Source organism: Phasianus colchicus, chromosome 4 (genome assembly GCF_987193195.1).
Source record: "Phasianus colchicus chromosome 4, bPhaCol1.hap1.1, whole genome shotgun sequence".
Taxonomy (NCBI): domain Eukaryota; kingdom Metazoa; phylum Chordata; class Aves; order Galliformes; family Phasianidae; genus Phasianus; species Phasianus colchicus.
In genome coordinates this window covers 18,340,337-18,362,592 of record NC_143439.1, presented here as the reverse complement: position 1 = coordinate 18,362,592, position 22,256 = coordinate 18,340,337, and the positions used below count along the sequence as shown (strand labels likewise).

At 36.3% G+C, this 22,256-nt stretch overlaps 1 protein-coding gene across 3 annotated transcripts in view; it reads right to left on the bottom strand.

Annotated features, from left to right (window-relative positions):
- Nucleotides 1–22,256, bottom strand: part of GRID2 (glutamate ionotropic receptor delta type subunit 2) — a 690,114-nt gene that overhangs the window by 208,543 nt on the left and 459,315 nt on the right. For all 3 annotated transcript variants that reach the window (XM_090138802.1, XM_090138803.1, XM_090138804.1), the window contains 2 exons: nucleotides 8,321–8,374; nucleotides 459–632 (listed from right to left, as the gene is read on the bottom strand). In XM_090138802.1, coding sequence (XP_089994928.1) covers nucleotides 459–632; nucleotides 8,321–8,374 — 228 coding nt within the window. The remainder of the gene's footprint in view (nucleotides 1–458; nucleotides 633–8,320; nucleotides 8,375–22,256) is intronic.

The window sequence follows — 22,256 nt, the reverse complement described above, 5'->3', positions numbered from 1 at the left end:
TTACAATCACAGAATCACTGATAGGATTTGTAATTGACAGCTACAAAATAAAGGCCTCTTAGGAACACAGACACAGACTGAGGTACCTCCACAAAAATACTTAAAACAGATGATACGGATTGTCCCCAGTAAAGGCTTTTCTATTTTCTACTCTATATCTATTTTCTATTTTCAAAGATGTTTGAGGCTGAGAGCAGGGTAGCAAAATGACCACGCTGCCTGGAGATCAGGTGGCTTTCTTTAATTTTTTTTTTTTTTTCTCCTTCTGGAGTGCATGAGTTCTTGTCCATCAGAACTGTTGCTCATTCCCACCCAATTACTTTCCCCAGTCACTATTAAACTGCATGTCAGAAAGGACATGAAAAATAAACATTAAATTAACTAAGCCACTGGGTAAAAACCTTGAACTTATCTACAAAGACAGTTCTCAGGTGGGAATAGAGCAGTATGTAAACTACCTCCATGCTTTGGGAGAAAGGGTCCTTTGGATCACACAGTGATGAAGATATTCTGTGGTTGCCACGGAAACAGCGCTGACTTATGTTTTGGGGGACAGGAAATGTCTGTCGAATAATTGTTAACCTTCCAATTGATCTTCTCACCAGTTCTTGCACGTCCAAATCACTGATTTCCTGGAAGACAAGGCAAGGAAAACAATATGCATAAAAGTTAAAATACAGACATTTTACTAGCACATCATAAATGAAAAATAAACTGAGAGCAGCAAGAGATGCGTGACTGTTACATGGCTAGTGCCAAGCTCAGCCATAGCCTCATGAAGAACATATTAAAGAAGAACATATTAAGCTCATTAAAACAACTGACTACCACTCTTTCAACAACTGCAAAAATTGTTGTAAAACAGACTGCGCCCACACCTCACAGAATCTCTGTAGATGTAATTGGGCTTAGTTGTTTCATTTTGAGTTTCCTCTTCCTTTCCTTTTGCCTCTGATCTTTTACTTAAAAGTGTTTCACAGCATTCTTGGTAGATAACATATAAATCAGTAGGAAGTCATAGCACGATGTATTTTTAAGAGTAGCATTAGTTAGGCGCTGTGAAGGTACTGACAATTATTCAGTTCTTAAGTGTATATTTCCTAGAAAAAGAATGTCAAGAACGTGCAAGTTCTTGAACATCATTTACCCACGTTAATATGGGAAACATTAAGCTTGAAAGATTAACTTCAAGGCAGGTTAAGGAAATCAGAAGAACAATTCTGTATACAGTATGAGTTCCGGCAGCTTGATAATATAGTATTTTACACCACTGAAAAATGTGGCCCTGAGGGAATGCAGGGACAGGCAGGGCTCAGGGACAACCACAGCTGGCTCCAACCCACACATAAAATCCTGGTATTTAGATAAACAGAACCTGTTCCTGAGGACTCAAATAACTTAGCTGGCAATTTTCAAGGCAATCTTATGTCTATTTTTTTTTTTTTTCTGCACAGCAGGAGAAATAATTTATAAAACTGCTCAGCCCTTCACAGTAGAACTATTTCCCATCATACTGAATTGTTTGTCCATAATCTACCCTAATATCAGAGGCTGATGCCCCAAAACATTCCATTTAAATTTGGGAGATTCAACCCAATAAGTTGAAGTTCTTGAGTTGCTCCCATTAACAGCCTGCATTTAAAATACCTTTGCATACAGCCACGGAATATTGCATGTTTGATTTGCAATTTTGTATTTTTAGCTTCCAACTTTTAAAATAATTTAGCAGTTTTCTGCTCTGTTATGCCTATAACTAAACATATAGTCATTTCTGCCTCTAAAGTTCTAATTCACGGTCATTTCTCAGAAGAAACCAGGAGACAGATTCTAACATGAATTTTCTTTATTGAGAAAAGATGGCCAGGGTTTTTAAAAACACATCTCTTCAAAAGTTAAGACAACTATCCTGGCATTTATTTATTGATTTATTTTCTGGGGCTGCAGTTAATGTTTCTTAAATGAATTAGTTTGAAACAACAGGTTTGGGCATACTGGGATTAACTTTTTTCTTTAAAGCTTGGAAGAAAAACACACGAGATGTAAATTTTAACTTCAGCTCTCTTGACTACAATATAAATATTTTATTCATTTTCACAGATTGTCATAGTTTTTGAATTCATCTGTTATTAATGTTCCTTATGAAATATAGATTTTTCTGCAAACAAAAATAACACATGGTATCAGCTGTGTCCACTGTAATATCTTCCATTTCTGGTCGATTAATCCTTAATGTACCATAGATAATGACTTCTCTCAGATTAAGATGCTGTCCTTTCATTTAGTTTGTATCATTTTGCTGGCTGTGAGATTAAAAAAAAATACTGTTTTAGCAAAGAGCCTGCAAGTTTTAAAATATTTTCCAATAATCATAAACAAGATTTCAAGAATCTTATCTAGATTTTAAACTATGTCCTTTCTGGGAGAATTTACAAAGTTAGTCTGGTTTCATTACACACTGTGCCGAATCTCAAACAGGGAGACTCTTAGAACAGTTTTAACAGTGTAAAAAAAAAAAAAAAAAAAAAAAAAAAAAAAGATTTCTGAATAGCAATTCTACAGTGCTAAATAATACTTTAGAAGAGATTTTGACTTTCAGCTGGTTAAGTCTTTTCTCTCTTAAAAGAGTATATATATATTTTTTATATGTAATCAACATTTTTGTGCATTTTAATTAGAAAGTTCTCAGTTTAAACTTCAGGCTATTATATTTTTATACAAGACCTGGGAACTAATAACAGAATCCACACAGCAAAGAGATTTTCTTGTGGTGCTGAGGAAATATAGGCATCAATAGAATGATATCTATCATTTTAAATGCTGTGAGTTCTACTGATTATATCACAAATTCAGATTTTAGGTTAACTGGAAAGCAATCCCATACAAACCCAGACTCAACTTCTGCCATTTGCTATGTATTTCTTTGCAATTTCTTAAAATTTGGCACTGGCTGAGTGATGAGCCTTTTATATAATGACTCTTCAATATCATCTCTCATTCGTAAATTTTGGATCTGACTTAAGAAAACTATATAAAGTAACTATTGTATGAGAGGAAACAATTTTCATTTGCACTTCAAAGTAGGATACAGTATAATGATAGAAGGATGGCAGATGATCTGTTATACAAGCACAAAATGTCAAAAAAAATTACAAAGTTGGCCAAGTTGAACTGAGTTGACACCTGTATAAATTTAGGCTTGGTTCTGTGGGCTTTTCTAGAAAAATCCAAAGCTCAAGATAAATTTCTGAACCTTTCTTTGAATGTCTGAACTCAGAATAAAGAGAGGCTACCCTTTTCCAAACAGAACATGAATAGAAATTAGATGACCGTTTCATCCTATTATGCACGTAAGTAAAGAAAGGACTGCAATTTTGAATGCATAGGTCTGTACAGATGGAAAAAATGGAAGTGAGAGGATCATCTCAATGTATCAAGAAAATATTCCAGTGAGAAGCAAGACAATTACTGGTCACCTAGTATACACTGCCGTTCAGCTTGGTCTCTATTTTGAGATGAGAAATTTAGATACAGAATTACTGTTTATCATAGAGTAACTGAAAAACGTGGAAGGAAATAATTTATCCTGTAATGAGACCTAAATAAAGGCAGAAAAAGACCCCACAACACTTACTGTGGAGGTATCTTTAAGTTTCAGTCAAGATGTTTCCAGATTTTATCATACATTTAACATGCCCTATTTTCCAGCAGTTACTTCTAACAGAAGGTTTTCAATACATCCTTTGTGACACTCAGAGAAGTGATTACTTCCTCCTCTGCAAGCTGGCTGAAGCGAGTTTAGGCAGGGGTCACAGTAGGATAAGATGGCCACTGTCCTTTGAGGCCTCTGAGCTACCACTACTGTCTTGCCTGGCACAGATGAGCAAACTGGTATGTGTGCTATACCCTTTCTGTATTCCTCAGTGCTTCCCAAAGAGGAGCAATTGGTGGAAAGGTATAACTAGATGAAACTCCAAGACAAGTTAAGGGAGATCCAGACCTACATAAGCACTTGCCCCATTACTTGCCCCTAGGTTTCTTAGATTCTGGACAGGATGGAGAAAAAGCAGGCAGATAAGATGGAGAAAAAAGGTAAAGGAAAGTATCATATTTGGTTGTAGCTTTCACAGAGAAATAAAAATCCAAGAGCATGTGGAGAAAGCGGGACAAACCAGTCCCATATGGAGAGTATCTCTATCCATTGGCTCCAACCTGTCTGAACAAAAGACCTGGCAGTGCGTCCGTCCTCATGACAAGGCAGTTTTTCAAAAGGGGTGGCATTTAATGCTTGACCTGCTGTCACCACTGAAAAAAATGTAAGGGTTGAACCTCTATCACTACTGTTAGTCAATTATACACATTCAAATGTAAAATTATGTGAGCTCTTGGAATTTAACTATGATTTAGGGACCTGATCTGGTTGAATATTTTAAGCTGCTCAAGCTTAAAATGTAGTCATGCTTTATACTTCTCTTTATGGGCCAAAACACAATAGGACAAGCTGAATGCATCGGCTAAGGAACAGCCCATTCCAAGGGAAAACATGTATTCATCTGAAAGCAGGTTTTGAATACAATCCTGAGACTTTTTCCAGATCTCTCCTGAGTTGTTACAGATAAACCTATCACTATATCTTTTCCCATAAACTCTCTCCTACTTCTCCCCAAAGGAGTTCTTTCATACTCTGATGCTTCTGGTAATTCCAAATCTTAATTTTTCTCTCACTTAATTCACGGAACTTTTGAGCAAATTTACTTGTGTGACAAACTTGTCCTCTCTAGCCTTTGAGAAGGATACATTTATTCACACTTGATATATAAATAGAAAGCATATACCCTTTCGGTCTTTGTTTTCATAGGCTAACCAAGCCAAACTTTGCAGGCTCTTCTTAAGAAAAATGAGCTTTTCTGTTCACTTGTTCCAGTTTTACTTTAACTCTGTTAGTCACAGCTGTGCATATTATCGCAGATAGAAACCTATCAATACTTTTTACTGGCTTTAGTATTTCTACATTCTCTACAGTTACTGTAAACATTGTAAAGGGTTTCAGATTCTCTTTGAGTAAATAATAGTAGTGGAGAACTGGTGGCAGTCTTGAGCATAGTAAGATGCCCCTGAATGCTTTAACAAAGCAAAATGCTTGAGACAGAAATTGATTTTAATTTAAACAGGAAACAAAACTTAAAAAGAGCAAAAAAGAAATCATTCTGTGCAACTGTCCCTTCTTCAAGTCCACTAAATAAAATTTATTTTACTGTGAACTAGTGATTTAGTAGTTGTAAGGAAATATTTTACTACCCTGGGATTTTTAAGATTACACTTACTACTGTGCAGAAGAAAAGAAAAAACGCAGAGAGAAAAATGGAAAGGGAGAGTGCAAAATCCATTCTCATATCTTTCTAAAAGGCATATTTGATCATGACTACATTCAAATCTATGACTCTCACAAATTTTAAATACAGAATTTTACCATCTGCTTTCAAGCCCTGAAGAAAGAGAAATACTTATTTGGAGGGTGGTTCTTCAACAGAATGCAATGATCAGGCAGAAGAGATTTGTGTTATTTGTAAAGGACTAATAAGATGTATTATGCTTTTGCAAATTATTTCATTTTATAGGAACAACCTTCCTCCTCCCACACGTCCATTTCCATTTTCATACTCAGTTTCCAAGCAATTTTTCTGTATTACCTAAAATAGCATCTAATGTGACAATAAAAATTAAGGAACTCTTTCAAGGCATTACTCCATTTAAAGCAAGCAATTAAAATAACAGATGTTGCCTCAAAAACCCAGGCAGATTCATGATCACAGAACTGAAGGTGGTATTTCCTACCATATTATTATGCTCAGTAAGCACACCATAATCACTTAGTGCAGTGATGGAAAGAAATACGGCTTATTGTGGTATCTTATTGCAAGGAAATATTTGTCACATATAGATTTTGACAAACAATGCATTTTCACTGTATTTTAAAGTATCTTAAATTTTCTTATCGGGTGCAAGAGAAGCACTGTTATAGTTAATAACTGTAAGTGATCTGTCTAATAGAGGCACACAACCATGGATATCTAAGTTCACTATGGAAGAGTTGTGTTGCAGAAAAACAGGCAGAGCTCTCAGACACTTCACGGTCACATGGAAATACTACAGTCATCAATAGTTAATGGACAATCATATCAGATGGATTAGTTTTGGATGTGAAGCCGGCAATTTTATGTACTAAAGTCCTGGATATTACTCCACTTCTGCTGAAGTAGTAATGTTGTGATCTTAATACTGAACTTGCAAAATGTTGCAATAAATAAGTAATATTATGTCACATTCATCAGCCAGGAAATATTTCTATTTAATTTGAACATAGTGTTACAAATTAAAGAAGAATAGGGCAAAACATGTTTCCTTTCGTTATTATCTACAAACTTTATTACTAGTCTGATCTTTACATCCACAAAATATTGAGCATTTTGAAATCATAGAGTATCCTGAGTTGGAGTGGATCCACACGGGTCACTGAGTTCAACCCCTAGAGTCAACAAACAGAGCTTGACAGTAAATTGCTTCAGTGGGGATATGAATTTAGGTCCAGAAGATGACTAAGCTGAGATGGCTGAAGAGTTAACTTTGCATGGTGTTAAATACATTCACGTCCTCCACAGATGACAGCAGGGATGACTGAATGGGATACAAAGAAGATTTTCATGACTATGGTTTTTTTTAGCATGGCTAGTTAGAATGAACTTAATTCCAGCTTCCACCCATTTCACATACAAGAGTATAAGGCATAGGAAGGGTGGTGCATGTGTTTCTGCATACATCATTCAGCACTGCTAGCTGTGGAAAGGAATAGTTTTGGAGCAGAGAAGACAGTTTAAAGTGGTAACTACTTCTACTGCTGTGCTGATTAATCCACTCGTATGTACAGTCAACAATGCTCAGAAAGCAAAATTTCTTCCATAGAGACACTAATTTCTGAATACAGAACATAAAGAAAGTATGTATGTGTAGTAGGAATGGTTCTTGGTTTTCGTTTTGGTTTTGAGAATGGAGGAGTGGACATATAAAAAGAGAAAGTACTTACTCCCAGTCTGTCTGGGAACTTTATTGATACTGATGCATACAACTGTCTTCTACTGATAAAGACTTTGTTCATATCTTTTTAAAAAATAGTAACTCTTAACTCAGAAGAGTACACATCAACTCCACTTCAATATTCCACTGATGACAAATAATTTCTAGTTTAATCTGGCAGAAAAGGAAATATCTGTGTGCAGTTCATGTGACCTTCTGTAGCTTAGAGTTGGGTTCTCAGCCAGAGAGACCCATCCTATTCAGTGCTGAAGAACAAGGAAAATTACTGGTCAGGAGAAATGCAGGGCCCAAAGCAATAATTTCTGCTGAACCTCGGTTGTCTTCACAGCACTTAATGAGGCATAATTCCCTCCACAGAATGTTGGCTTAAAGTTCGCTCTTTTAAAGGAGAAGGACAAAGTATGTTCTCACTGCAAAAAGCTAAAACTTATTATAACCTTGAAAAAAAAAACTTTGAATTAGACTACTAGTGAAAAACTAGTAGCAAGGTATGAAAACAGAAGAGCACAGTAAATCCAGAATAGATCTAGAATTCATATGCAATTTCTCCAAGCTATCTTTTGTTTTAAGAACATGCAGGAGATCTACAATTAACATACTGGGTAGAGTTATCTCCTCAGAGAATTCAGCCATTCTGGACTTAAATTGCTTTTCAGAAAACAAAATTGCGGAATGCCTTCAAATCTAGCACAATTGCACTTTCCAAAGTTTTTATATGCAAAGCTACTTCACACTGACTTGCCATATTGTAGCTGACAAGTGTTCATGGAAGAACCTATTTCGCAGTTTAAAATTAGGACCTCCATTTTTCTTTTATTTTCCTTCAGGAACTTTGATATATGACCTAGTTCAGGAGTCCACCAGAAGTCTTCTACTGATATCAGTGGTTTGGGGTACCAACCATTACTGAATTCTAGATGAATACTTACAGGAAAGATGGGATTACTAATTTCTTTTTTTAAATAAGCAAATAAAATATGAATAAAACAAAAGTACTTCAGTAGGAAGATCCATTATGAATGAGAAATGACCTTAAGGTTAAAAATAGGCAAGATGAAACGGCAAAACCAAAAAGCTTGGCATTCTCTTTGTGTTAAATGTTCACCATCTCAGGAGGGCGTGAACTTTGTTGTAGCTAGTGCTTCCTGCTGGCAAAGGCAAGACCAGTGTGAATATTTTTAAGCCTGAGAACAGGATTCATAGTTCACAACAATATTCACTTGACAGTTACCTCATTTATAATGATCCAGTGACAGTCAAAAGCAACCAAATTAGTCTCCACAACCTGAAATAGAGAACAAACGAGCTATCAGTCAGCTTGCTTATGAAAACCAGAAAACAACAACAAAAAAACTTAAATTGGTGCTCTCTGCAATTGACAAAAATGGAAGCACATGCTCTTTAAGACCTTTGTTATTCAACTGAAGATAGAGAGCAAAATTTTGTGGAAGCATTTGTGTTATTGTTTGACTTGCTGATTAAAGTTGCAAAATACATTTCACTGCTGGCATCACTGAATAGAATATGTTTCAGTTGACTGAGGAGAAAATGAAATTGTTTTTGCCTTAATATTGTGCGGTGAGAGAGAGAGCAACAGAGAGGAAGGCCAAAAATGAATATCAAGTAACTCATATCAGATTTCTGCACTCCCACCTTTCTAGTGTATGCCTATGACATGGAAACCTCTGAATTAAAAATAAATAAATAGAAACAAGCAAAAAGAGCCAACAACCTTGAGACGCATGGAAATGCAGAGCTGGGAGAGAGCTTCTCTTGAGAAAGAGAGCTGTTACCGGGATAATGAACAGTGGCCTGTCCCTGGCTATCTGCAGAGAAGGCCTCTAATCCTTCTCCCACCATCCTCTTTATTTCCTTGCTAAAAATTATTCAAGGAGATACCTTTGTACCGGACTGAAATTTTACTGCCTAATTCTTCTTTCACTCAACATTAATTCCCTTCTTGAGTTCTCTGCTCTTGTGGAAAGCCATGTTTGATTCACAGTAAAGAAGAAAAGTACAAATGATGTACTTCCACTAGCTAGGAAGGAAACATTGATAGAAGGGAGACCAGGAAATCTATAGAAAAGGCTTTTTTTTTTTTTTTCATAACTAAAACTGATTTGACATTTACACTGAAATTGTTTTAAATAGGTCAATCTGATTTTGTTTTTATAATCAATGTATACAACTTGATTCACCATTTAAAACTGGTGAATATCTAAAACAGCATTTAATCTCAGGAAAAAATTAAAATAAAATACAAAGACAAAAATTGAAACATGTCTTGAAACTTGCAGTGTTAGAAAATACAAGTAAATAAGTTGCTCTGAAAGTAATGTTTCCTGTTTATTTCCATGGAAACTACAACATATACAAAAAGCACAATAACACCATTTGATAGGGCAAATTCTTAGCTACAAAACAGTATCAACATAGTCACCACTGTTAGCTGTGCATTTTCTCCAGGAATGAACACAGTAACCTGCATGGCATACTAGTAAAAGTCTGCACCAGCAGAGGGGACCTGCTGTCGCTGTCACCACTGCAGAAACGCATCCACCACCTCACTGTGCTCACATTTCTTTTTTGGTCATCATAAAAGTTCAGCAAGCATCAGTAGGTGCCATTTTTTTCTGCATGGAGTAATTCAAAGACACACCTTTGCTTCATACACACTTCCACGTCAGATACCATTTTGTCAGACAGCCCCTCTGCTGCCATCTGTCACACAGCAAAAAAAAGGAATGGAATTATTGCAGGAAGGTTCAACCACTACTGCCATACCACCAACATTTGTCTCTGACATGGCAGGCCAACACATTAAAACAGGAGGCATTACTTTTGGAGGAGCTCTTGTAGATGACTGGTGCTGGTCTGTTGCTACTTAGATTAATGCACAGCAACAATGTTTGCCTTTTAACAGTGACGACCAGAAAAGCAGTTGCCAAGGATGGCTGCAATTTATTTAAAGACCCCATAATGATAATATTCATTATTAATTCAGAGGCCATTAGAATCAGGGTCACTGCTTATTTAGTACAATAGCAGGCAAGATCAGAAATTCCGATCTAGAGAGACTAGGGAAAAAAATACAAGAGCAGCAGTATATGAACTGAGATCCTATTTGCAACTCTCATGGTGTCAGAAACTGGGAGAAAGGAAAGCCATCACTGTTAGTGTGCTCATAGAAAATTATTTATTTTAAGAGCATGGATTGAGGTCCTTGCTTTATTCACTGTTTTGATTCGTTACTCTTTGAATGTGGTGACAACAGCGTATTTTGCCGTGTTCCTTTGATGCTGTTTTACATTGTCCACAGAAAATTACCCTGACTGCACTTTTCCAGGCAAGGCCTCCTAAGGTTCCCACTGGCTCTGAAACAGTCTGCCAGGAGAATACCCTGAGAATTCAAGGCTCGTGGTGGCGTTAGGGAAACAAAAATGATTGTGTTCCATCAAGGACTCCTAGCTCTTGTTCTGCCTCAAAATGGTAATCAACTGAATCTTTAGTTTCAGGTAATTTCTTTAAAAGGATTTGGTTTCGTTTGACTACTTTTACTAGGCTATCATATTTAAATTAGAAAAAGCCTTTTCAACAGAATGTGGTTTTAAGAATCACCATTATTATTCAATACAGCTCAGAGACAAATTGAGCTGGACTGTGGAAGAAGCTTACTGGTCTCACTAGTTACTCAAATAGCTCAGGCTACCCATGATAGATTTACTTGTAATTTGGAAATCTTAAGTTGAAAAATACTCATTTTTCAGTTGCAACTGAAATTTCTCAGCTGAAAAATCATGTTTTATCCATTAAAGTTTATGCATTCATGAATCTACTTAATATTAAAGCCATTTTCAAAAAGCTTATGTCAGGCTGAGATGAACTTGTAATGTACTCAGAGACATTCAAACTAATATATTCTAAGTTTAGATGGGCTATGAATAGCCCACAGTTTTAGAATTCACTTTTCCTTTCATCCTGTTGCAAGCTGCTTTTCGGTATTTTCCTTAGCCCATCCACACAAAGACAGTTCTAGTATTGAAAGTAGTTGCTTAAAAATGCAATGAGCTTTGGCCCCCAGTAAGTCTTTTTTATTATGAATAGGTTTTTTTTTTTTGTTGTTATTTTTTTTTATAAAGTGGATTTATTTCTAAACTTGGACCTAGCATTCACTTATCATTTCAGGGTTGCCCATTTCATCAGGATCAGGATGATGTGTCTCAGTCTGTTACTTCTGAGCACCTCTCTTCGCCCAGTGTGGACAGTATTCAGTTAATTGACTTACTTATGCAGTAAACCCTTTCTCACCATGTCCGTATGAATTGAAGGGTGAAACATTATTTTCGTTATCATCAGTAATGGCCTTCAGGTATTTTACAACTATTGTGCTTTTTAAGTTTTTCAGTGTAGAAAGAAAATAAACAGACACAACCTCTGTTTTACAGAAAATAAATATTATATGTGACCTTCGGTTTTTACACTTGAGAGAAGATGTTGTTCAGTCTAAAGTTTTCTTCAAATATGAACAGTTTATGATTACATTCATAATGTGACTGTCAGAAGATTCTCCCAATCAGTACTTACTATGCACACACTTACAAGTTCCAGACTGTATGAAATCAATCCAAAATAAATCAACAAACCAAAAGCTAGCACCAACATAGCCAAGACCCAATTATCTGTCAGCAAAACAGTTATTACTTGATGTGGTATACCTTAACAGTTATGAAACAGTCTTCCACAATGCCTTTGTCTATCTACTGACCTTGCTGACTTGTTTACTTAGAAAGCCACTGCAAAATCCCTTAAAAGGGATGAAAACATAACACAGCAGTTAGAAAACAGCAAAAAAAAAACAAAACAAAAAAACAACAAAAAGTGTGTCTGGTTCTGCTAAAATTGATTCTAACCAAAAGGTACATAGAACACAGCTTCAACAGACGTATGTGATGAAGTTGCTCAGAAGTTTCATATGACTAACATGTTGAAAAAGTTGAAATGTATCTGTTATCTGAGAGACAATCTTTTCTGGCAGAAATTCACACATTGTGATCTGGCATGGACTTAAGTTTTGTGCCAGCAAATAATGACTATACAAAATATCACTTGCAAAGGCACAAGGCAATAATGTAAAATAAATCAGATATCCTGAATATTAGAAGCAATAACAATTTGATTAAACTTGTAGGAGTTAGAGACTTCAAGATCTCAAGTATTTGAATACAATGCTATTTTCAGATCCCTCTACCTGTTCTGCTGTCTGTGACAAGGAGCCTTGCTGTGCATTCCAGAAAGGCCAGGGACAGATTGGAAATTTCCATACAAGACAGAAGGTGGGTAACTGTATTGTTTACACAGCTCACCTCTTAAGACAAAACTGAGAAAAACTACAGTGTGCATTCATAATGATGGCTGAATATCAGCAGAATCCAACAAGATATTTATTGACAGAGATTTAACCCTTCCTAAAATAGAATTAAACCATACACACATTGACAAATTCTCTTCTCATACTACCTCTAGGGGAAATTGTACAGCAATCTACCTGTGGGTTACTGAACACACAAAGTTATACAGCAGCGTCTCTAAACCTAAACATAGCTGGTAGCTGAGAAACTGTGCTTACTCTGTTCTTACTCCTCCTTAGGCATTCACTTACTGCCTGTTTTGGAGATGAGATACCAAAGGAATCTTTAGTCCAACCCAACATAGCTGTTTTTATGCTTCCAAATATATTTTGCTTTCTTAACTGCAATGAAAAGCAGCAGCTAGAAGTAGCAGAATCTTATAAACTCTGTATCAACTGTTGTGAAGTTCAGGCTATATCTATTTACTGGAAGAATAAATATTTGAAACTAGCTGGCTACCTTTCTGATGCTTGCAACAAAAGCAATACTAAATAATGCATTTTGTGCTGTTGAGGTGGCACTTCTGCTGAGGGTCTTCACTGTGCAGGACCATCCAGAAGTAGAAGAACCTCAGTATGAAGTTGCATCCTAGCTGCTGGATGGACAAAGTGGCTCACACATTCCTGTCTCACCCAACTAAATCAGTTCTGGAGAATATGCAGAAGACGGACAATATAGCCACCAACTTCAAAGCACATTTTTTTTTTTTTTTTTTTTTTCGGTCCAATCAGCATTTTTCATTTATAAGCCACTAGTATTTGGCTAATTTTTATTGCCATATCACATAATTCTCCATTGGTAAGAATCAAAGCAGCACTTGAGCAGGCCAGTTCTGAAACAGATTGCATGATATTGGTGAAAAATTAAAAAGATTTTCTCTCCACCTACTCAGTGGCTGCTCAGCCAGAAAGTTCATGCTGGAGTGTTTGAAAATACTGTCATTAGTTTCATAACTCCTGCAGCAAAAAATACAGCTGTCGAGTATTGAGTGCCATTCACACAGTCATCGAAGTCCACAGTAATAGATATAAAATATCTATTGTTAACATCTTTGTAACTTCAGAAATGTGCAGGTCAAACTTCAGTAGTTTTCCTAACACTTTTCTAATCTATTAAAATAAATCAAACTTCTGCTTCATGAGGAAGGTGTTACATTTCATCAAATCAGTGAACAAGAAAATGGACGAAGCAAAATATAATTTTCTTTCTCTGAAGAATTCAACTGCACACCAAGAGAAATTTTGCATAGAGCAGAAAAATGCTGTCAAGAAGACAAGCAATGAGCAAGGACAAACCATCTGTCAATTGGCAGTAACTTCAGAACTCCTGCATCTTTGGAAAAAGCTGACAATTTATCACAACTATTTCTATTGTTCATACTCAAACCTTCAAATGGGCTAGATGTAAGACATTCCAAAAATAAATAAATAAATAAATAAATAAATAAATAAATAAATAAATAAATAAATAAATGAAGCAACAGCATTGCCAGCATGCAAGCTTTTCTCACAATAATCCTCATTACTTCTCAGAATAATATTTCTTACAATAACAAGCAAGAAAAATATGCCTGCCCAACAAAAGAAACATCCAGTTTAATAGAAAATAGCATTAAAAGTTTTCTGCATTCTTCTTGCTTACAAATATAGTCTTAAGGGTATAGGTCCAAACTATAAGATACAGAACAGAACTCTCACCAAGTAAACACAGGTAAATTGTTCCATGCTTTCAAAATTCATCTCCACACCTAGAATGTTTCCTGCAACATCTAATGACCAGCAGTTCTGCATGTGTGGACAGATCCACACAGAATTTGGTCACCTCAAGTGTTTCCTGTCCCCTGTATTTCAAACAACTCCTAGGCTTCAATTTTAGCTTTGCTATAGCTGGGACTGCTCTACAGATAGCAACCCAGGCATTATGACTCATTTCTCAAAATGCTGAAGAAGTGTCTCCAACTAGAACCGGACTTCATGTTAATTTTCTGCCCCATAAGAAGCTGTGGTAGAGACTGGAAATCCGTTCTTTCTATGGAACCACCAACCAAGCCAAATGAGTTTTTCATTTGATTTTTTACAGAAGCCAACAGATGGCATTGCAAAATTCCTTGTTTTGGAACTGACTAGTACTGAAATCATTTATGAAGTGATTTTTTAGTTAGTTTACCCAAGAGTTAAGCTGGGACACAAACTCAGTACTAACCTCTTCCAAACAACCTCTGTGTACAATATGCCCCAATTACACCCACTAGTAAACTGAAGTGCACTCTTCCAGCTGGAAGAATGCTAAATTGCTTCTGTCCAATATCATTAGACTTGGTGTCTGTGTCTTTCCACAGATCAACTTTTTAGAATCACCACTTCTGTTTTATATAAGCAAACATAGCAAACATGTGCCGTGACTTAATTATCCCTGTTAGGGACTGGCATTTTTTGATCGTTAAGATATGACAAAAATCCAGCATCCTGCACAGCTACATGAGACAGGGAGGCCCCCAGTCTGCAAAAATCTGAAGCAAGCATAGGAACTAGGATGACATTTCTTAACATTTCCTTTAACTGAAGAAAAGTGGTTTGACTAGCTTGAGCACCTGGAGCTGTCTGCTATACTGCAGATGGATCTTCAAACAGTGGTATACAAACCAAAAAGACTTACATTGGTAATGTGTACATAGCACTAAAAAAGGGTAAATGATAAGGTAAACACTGGAGAAGTAAATGGACAGAGTTGTACTCAAACTAAATGTTGCAGGTCATCCTGATCCTGTCTGTATTTTTTTTTCTTTTTCTACTAGTAGCTAGTTCATCAAGCCACAGCCATTTTATCAGGTTTTCTGTAGCTTTCATTCCCACTGGTGTCCAGCAAGACCTTTTCTGTGTCTCTGCTCTTAGCCTTTGAGCTTCTCAGTAGGGAAATCAGTTGCTGATTTATAAAGCTCACCAGAAAGTAAAACTCAGAAAAATCTCTCTTCAGTAAAGGTAGTATTTTTTTGAATCTAATTTTAATCTCTAACCATTTCCACACTTGAGATGAAAAAGACATGACAGTATTTATTATTTTTGTTCTTATGAAGCAGCATCGTTTTTCGGGGATACATTCTCCTCAAGTTCCTTCTAAGAAAAAGGGAATTCTGCGAGTTGAATCAGACAAAGAACTCCCTAGGTCACTAATCATATAGTTATCAAGCATTAAAAGGCAAGCTTCTACAGCACTTTGGGGGAAAGGAAGTCTTCCAGTACGTTCTAAAGACACATGAGATGGCTGACATGGCTTAATTTGCTTGTCTCATGAGAACACGTTTCTTAGAAAAAATAAGTATTTGAACTACTTATTGGTTTTCTTTCTGGTTTTCTGTACATTTAAACTAAATGAAATTGAGTTATTCCACTAAATAATTAGTTTTATATTGATTTTACTTGCCATCTTTATTATATTTAAAACAAATCAAGTTCCAGGGAAGATTTCATCTCCTTTGTATTAAGATTTTTAGTTGTAAGGGAGATTTTAAGAGATTTTATGGTCAAGTAGAGAGATCAGCCTCAAACTAAAAGTGCATACAGTGTAAAAGAAAATCAACAGCTGAACATTTACTAAGTATAAAAAAAATCACTGCACTAATACTTCAGAGAATCTGACTACTGGCTTGTAATAAGAACAGGAAGTAAGAGGTTCTTCTGTCTAACTGAAATGATCATTTAATTTCTTTTATTTCCTTCCTCAAGAAGATCTCATAATGTGTTTATTATTTAGGAATCTATAATCAGAGATCCACTCTACCTTGGAGGTCAACCAGTAAACTACAGGTTTAAAACAATACTCATTAAATGCCTTTCTTTTTCAGGATCTTCTTTTACACTTAGTCTCACAATTTCTAAATTTATGTTTTGATTTATATTCTAACTATCCTTATAAAAAGAGCACGTAACAGCTGCTGTTAAGAAACAAACCAAAAAACCCGACAACGCATCTGTTTTGAACCATGCTGCTTTAACTCAAAGTCACGAGTACAACATCATACTACCTGCACTCAAATACAGATGCTATAAAGTAGAAAAATAGTATTCTCAGTGAACAATAATGTATCTCTCACCTGGAACTGCATATTCCAAAGTAGTAAAGAGATTCAAACCATCATGGATATGCTGATATGTTACTTGTGTAAAATTGCCTGTGCCGCCGCCTCTTAAGAATTTCTTGAAATCTTTTCTACATGTAACTGGATTTTTTTTTTTTCCCACTGTAATAGTACTTTTTTTGACCATCTCTGCTCTTCAACTGCTCCTTTTGTTTTTTAAGCTGAAATCCATTTGAAGGTTAAAAACTACATAGAAAAGTATGTATGGATGTTGAGTATCTGAATTGAACATGGGCTTTAAATTAAACTCATTGCCATCATATTTCAAGGTGAAGAATCAAACATAAGTCCAAACCATGTTCAAATCTTCAGATTTTTTTCTTTTGTGAAAATTCAGAGTTGATAACAGATTTCTCCCTGCTGTAGTTCTAAATACCTCACCATCCTCCACACCCAAATACATGCAGAAACTACCCTTTGGGTAGCCTCCCCAGACTGAAGGCTGCTGGCATGCATTTCAATACAGGGAAAATAATTGCGTTACTGATGTTGACATTTTTCTTTGTCAAAACTTAGGATACGAAGAAGCCTTTCAACCTGTTAATGTGACAAAAGAAGCTCAGGCAAACAGCCATTAACTCTAGGCTTTAACTTGTATAGAAATCACTGTCAAGTTTGATAAAGGGTCATTCTTAATGCATGCTTTAGGTGACTAGACTGCTAGTGAAGAAAGTTTGGGATGCTGCAGGAGAAAATAGAGATGATAAAATAGTATCTGTGGATTTCAATTTGAGTTGTTCTCTTTTTGTAGAACATATAAATTCATATTTTCATGTTTCTTCACTTTTGTCTCCAATATGGAATTACATAGATAATGTGTCTGTCAAGGCAGGAAACAGTTAATAGTGAAGAAAAGCAAAGTAACGCACAAGATTCTTTCTCGTGTGCATTAGCTGGCTTGACTGCACTCAAGAAAAGGACACTGATTCAAATAAAACTTGCAAAGGAATCATGTAAGAGTAGTAATTTTGCATAATCCTACCCTTCTCATCTGTATCTGATTTTACACCTCAGTAATTCTACAGATTATGCTACAGTTGCTCCAGCTTTACACCAGTTTAATGAGAAGAAGAATAGTTAATTAGGATGGAAATCATAGTCAGAAAGAGGGTGAAAAACAAGGGCTTTGAGGACAGACGAAGGAGAGAAGCAATGAACATAAATGCAAGAAATAGGGTCACTGATTCAGAAAGTTCTTTGGTAGTGTGAATAAACACTTTTAGATTGTCACTGCTTGAACACAAACACACACAACATCAATAAAAACTCAAAGATAGAATACCAATTCCCTCAGTAGTAGCTAATTTCCAAAGGAAAACCTTCCTATCTGTTCCTAGCTTCAGTGACCAAAAGAAAGCAAAATACTGATTAAATTTGAAATAGTCTGTTTGACACCATTCTTCTGTTCTCTGCTACTAGACGTGGGTGCTGTTTTTAAATGTTTGAAAAGCATTTATTTAGGGGAACATTTAAACATGTAGACTGAATTTACATCAACAAGTTAAAAATGCAAGGCTCAATCCACCTTCTTTCTCCAGGAGTATTAAGGAATTATTTTAGGGCCAGACTCTCTCAATTGCTCAACATCTATAAGTTAGCCAGATTATCCTCAATAGGAGCTGCAGGATGCAGAGTGCTTTTAAAACTCGTCCGTTCCACTTAGGTTTTTAAACTTAAGCTGAGTGCCTTGAAAATCCAGTCTTGATTAAGTTGGCAGGATATTGCATATTTTTTTAGAGATACAAAAATGTAGTTTCAACTCCTTTTACACTTGTTAGAAAATAAAAATCCTCTCTGCCAGTGTAGCAGGGGAGACACTGAAAATCATATATTATAGAATGTAACAGTGCTACTATTTTTCTTTGTCACTGTCCACCTTTAAAAGGATCTGTTGACAAGCATCAGCTTGACATTAGTGAAACAGAAAGTACTTCATTTTCCTATCACAGGTGTTATTAATGAAGGTCATTGCTCAAGAGACAAAATATCACTAAAGCCATCAGCCTTTTGTGTTCTTGAGGTTTATGGAGGTGCCACTCCTGTCATTTCACTTATCTGCAGAGAACAGCAGTAGCAGATAGATAGATAGATAGCAAGATAGCCTGCCTTTTTGACTAGTGCACAAACTGAGTATTCAGCTCCTCTTCAAGTAAGCCAATTGAAAGCACCTTTTTTTTGTGGCAATAAGAGTTCAAGAATCAAGAACAGTTTAAACGAATTCTATCTGGCTGTAGGTTTGGAGCTCCCTGTGATAAAATCTTCCCAGAAGTATATGTGCTAAGACAAAATTTATTGTAATTATAATGAAATTATTCTGACTACCAAGCTGCAATAGCAAATGTGAAGCCCATCCGCCATGTGTTTTTCATGCTTGATAACAGATGAACAAAATGCATCGCTCCTACTAATAGTACAAAGTCACTGCAAATCCAGTTCTACACAGGTACTCACTGAACCTTTGAAAAGGTGTGGATAAAAACATCAGCCTACATCAGGTTCTAAATTTTCATAGAATCAAATAATTGCTTGGGTTGGAAGGGACCTTATAAAGATGACCTAGCGATCACCCCTGCCATGGGCAAAGGGGCCACTGACTAGACCAGGCTGCCCAAAGCCACATCCAACCTGGCCTTGAGCACCTCTAGGGATGGGGCATCCACAACTTCTCTGAAAGCCTGTGCCAGTGCCTCACCACCCTCTAAGTAAAAAATGTATTCACTTCTCAAGCCAAGACTCAAGACTTCACTGTCCAAATCCTTCTAGATGGCATCCCTTCCCTCTAGAGTATGAACTGCACCCACTCAGCTTGGTGTTATCAACAGGCTTGCTAAGGGTGCACTCAAGCCCACTGTCCGTACCATCAATGAAGATACTAAGCAGCACCAGTCCCAAAACACACCTCCTGAGGGACATCATTTGTCAGTGGTTTCCATCCGGACATAGAGCTGTTGACCACAATTCCTTGGGCGTAACCTTCCTAAGTTTATTTTCCTCGTAAATGCCCTCTACTTTTATTCCTATACTTTTATTTATTTATTTTATTTATTTATTTTTAAATTCCTGCTATTACTCTACTTTCAGCAAGTAAATTAAGATAATGCCATAGATTGGAGGTTTATGATATTGCCATAACATAAGTTTGATAAGAAATGTTTGTCCTAACATCAAACAACATGGTTCACAGTCAGTTTCTCCCTGCAAAACTGCTGGGCTGAAATATATTTTCAAAGATCCGTCTACATACCTTAGATCTGATATCCTTCAAGTTTCATTAAAAGTTGTTAACAAGATATATAGTTCAAAGTAAATAACAAGTATTCTATGTAATGCCATGTTCAATAATAATAATATTGGACAGATGTTAGCAGATAACACTTTATCAGTGACTGAACAGCACAGCCACAAGTGCTCCTTTACAATGGGAAGGTGAAACTTTGAGCCTTCAAATATGGGTAGATACTCTAAATAGCTTCTGTTTTAAGCTGTTAAGTACAGAACACAAAAGTTTTACTGGAGAAGGAAATATTGCAGAAAGGCACATTGTAACAAACACAAGCAACAGAAAAATGGCAATTTGAGCCATTCCATATAGTTCCTTAATAATTTACAGGAATTCACTTGCTAAGAATTATTTCTCAAGAATTTTCATCACGGATCAGTTGCTCATTTCTTTTCACTTACTGAACAAAGAGGCTTAAATTAGATCCCTACTATCATTTTTTAAAAATAAATTGGAAATCTTTGGTGGAGAAGAGTAAAGAGAATGGGAGAACTTTAAGAAGATTTGAGAATTCCAGTAAAGAAAAAAAAACAATGCACATTGTTAAAAAGACGATTGGTTCTGCATTTTAGCAGCATTTGTGGAATTGGCAATAGCCTGAGTGAAATGAGCTATAAAGAAAAAAGAAGACAAACACTTTTGCAAAAGAAGCATTAATGATCATTTCAGCCTAAACTGATTTCATCTATATTTTTTTCATTGAAGAGAAACTTACAGCATCATTTTTAATTGCTTCTTTTTTCTTTTTCTCAAGGATAGACTGATAAACATCAGAAACTCAACTTGTATTTATGGTAACAGTTCCTCTATAGTCAATGCAATTATTCAGTCAAAATTACTCACGTGAGAAAAATAACTCATCTGTATAAGAGATTACAGGTCCAGGTTCCTGATGTAAATTATGAAAGGCCCATTATATAGACTGTCATAATTTTTCCAGAATCACATTTCATTCTCCCTTAGGTACTGTCAAACATCTTTCTACCTCTAAGCACTGCATTTTCATAGTGTTCTTTCAATCATCCTTTTTGACTAACGTGAACCAGAGCTGTGATATATGTTTCCTATTCTGACTATTAATATTATGGACACATCGTCTTTGCTTTTGGACGGTGATAGAAGCAAACTGACATAACCAATATCTAGACAATCCTTGAAGTGATACATGAGCTTTACACAAGAATGATCAACAAGATAGAGAGCTATTCTCTCCAGACTGATTGATAAGAAAAACAAGTTGGCTATAAGGCTGTATTTTCAGCTGGGAGTAAGCACAGCAGGAGTCCTTTGTGAGTCTCCAAGTATACAGACAGAGCTCAAAGCTGAACCAGTTAAAAAATAAAAAGAAAGAAAAAGAAAGGCATAAAAAAAGAAGTCACAATGATTTCAGAAGGTCATTATTTGGTCTATTGTGCGGGAGGTAGGAGAACTGCACATTTGTCATGAAGAAATAAATCACAGTGAATCTTGCTGTGGACCTCAGCAAAACTCTGAATGTGTGCACATAATTATCGTCCATCTCAAGTCCAATTAAATCCCAACTTACCCCAGGCAGACAGGCTAGCACAGCACAATGAAGCTGTGTGAAATGTGTCAAGAGACTGCTGGAGCCATTTCCTGAAGCTGTCAGGGACAGAAGTGGAAAAACCTTTCCCTCCTCCCCATCCCTTCCCTATCCAGGAACATCACCTGTGAGCAAGAAGGTACCAAGTTCAGTGGAATGGGATGTAAATTTGCCACACAATTAAATATAAAAGCTCAGACACTTCTATCTAGCTATACTGAAGACATTTCCATATTCTCATTTAGGGGCATACTGTATTCCCTCCAAGTGTTTTTTTTTTTATATGGTGCTGTCCACTCTGCTGATGGGCACGTAAATCCCCAACAGTCCCAGAGGCCAGCCTGGCGTCTCTATGCTCTTTCATCTGACGACATCATGTTTGATCTCTGTCACTGGAGCATCACTGAGATAGAAAGAAAAAATGTTCCTGTTTGATTTCAGAGGCATGGGTAAAGTTGAGCCTGGAAAGTCTTCACTGGGTACTTTATTATATTTCTTTATTTTTAAATTTCTACCTAGATATTTCCTTCCTGTTTTTTCAGCTTTTCTGACTCCCACCCCTCTACTGTGCAAGAGGCCACCTTCTGCCTGGACATCACAGCAAGAGCTGCTGGGGAAGTTTTGATGTGTCTGCTTGCTGCTTGACTGGCAGTGCCTTCATATCCCATGTTTTTATGGTACCTTTTTCTTATGCACACAGTAAACATTTTCACTGGAAGAATCAAGAGAATCCTTAAAGACAAAAAAAAAAAAAAAAAAAGTAGGAAAAATCTCAGTTGT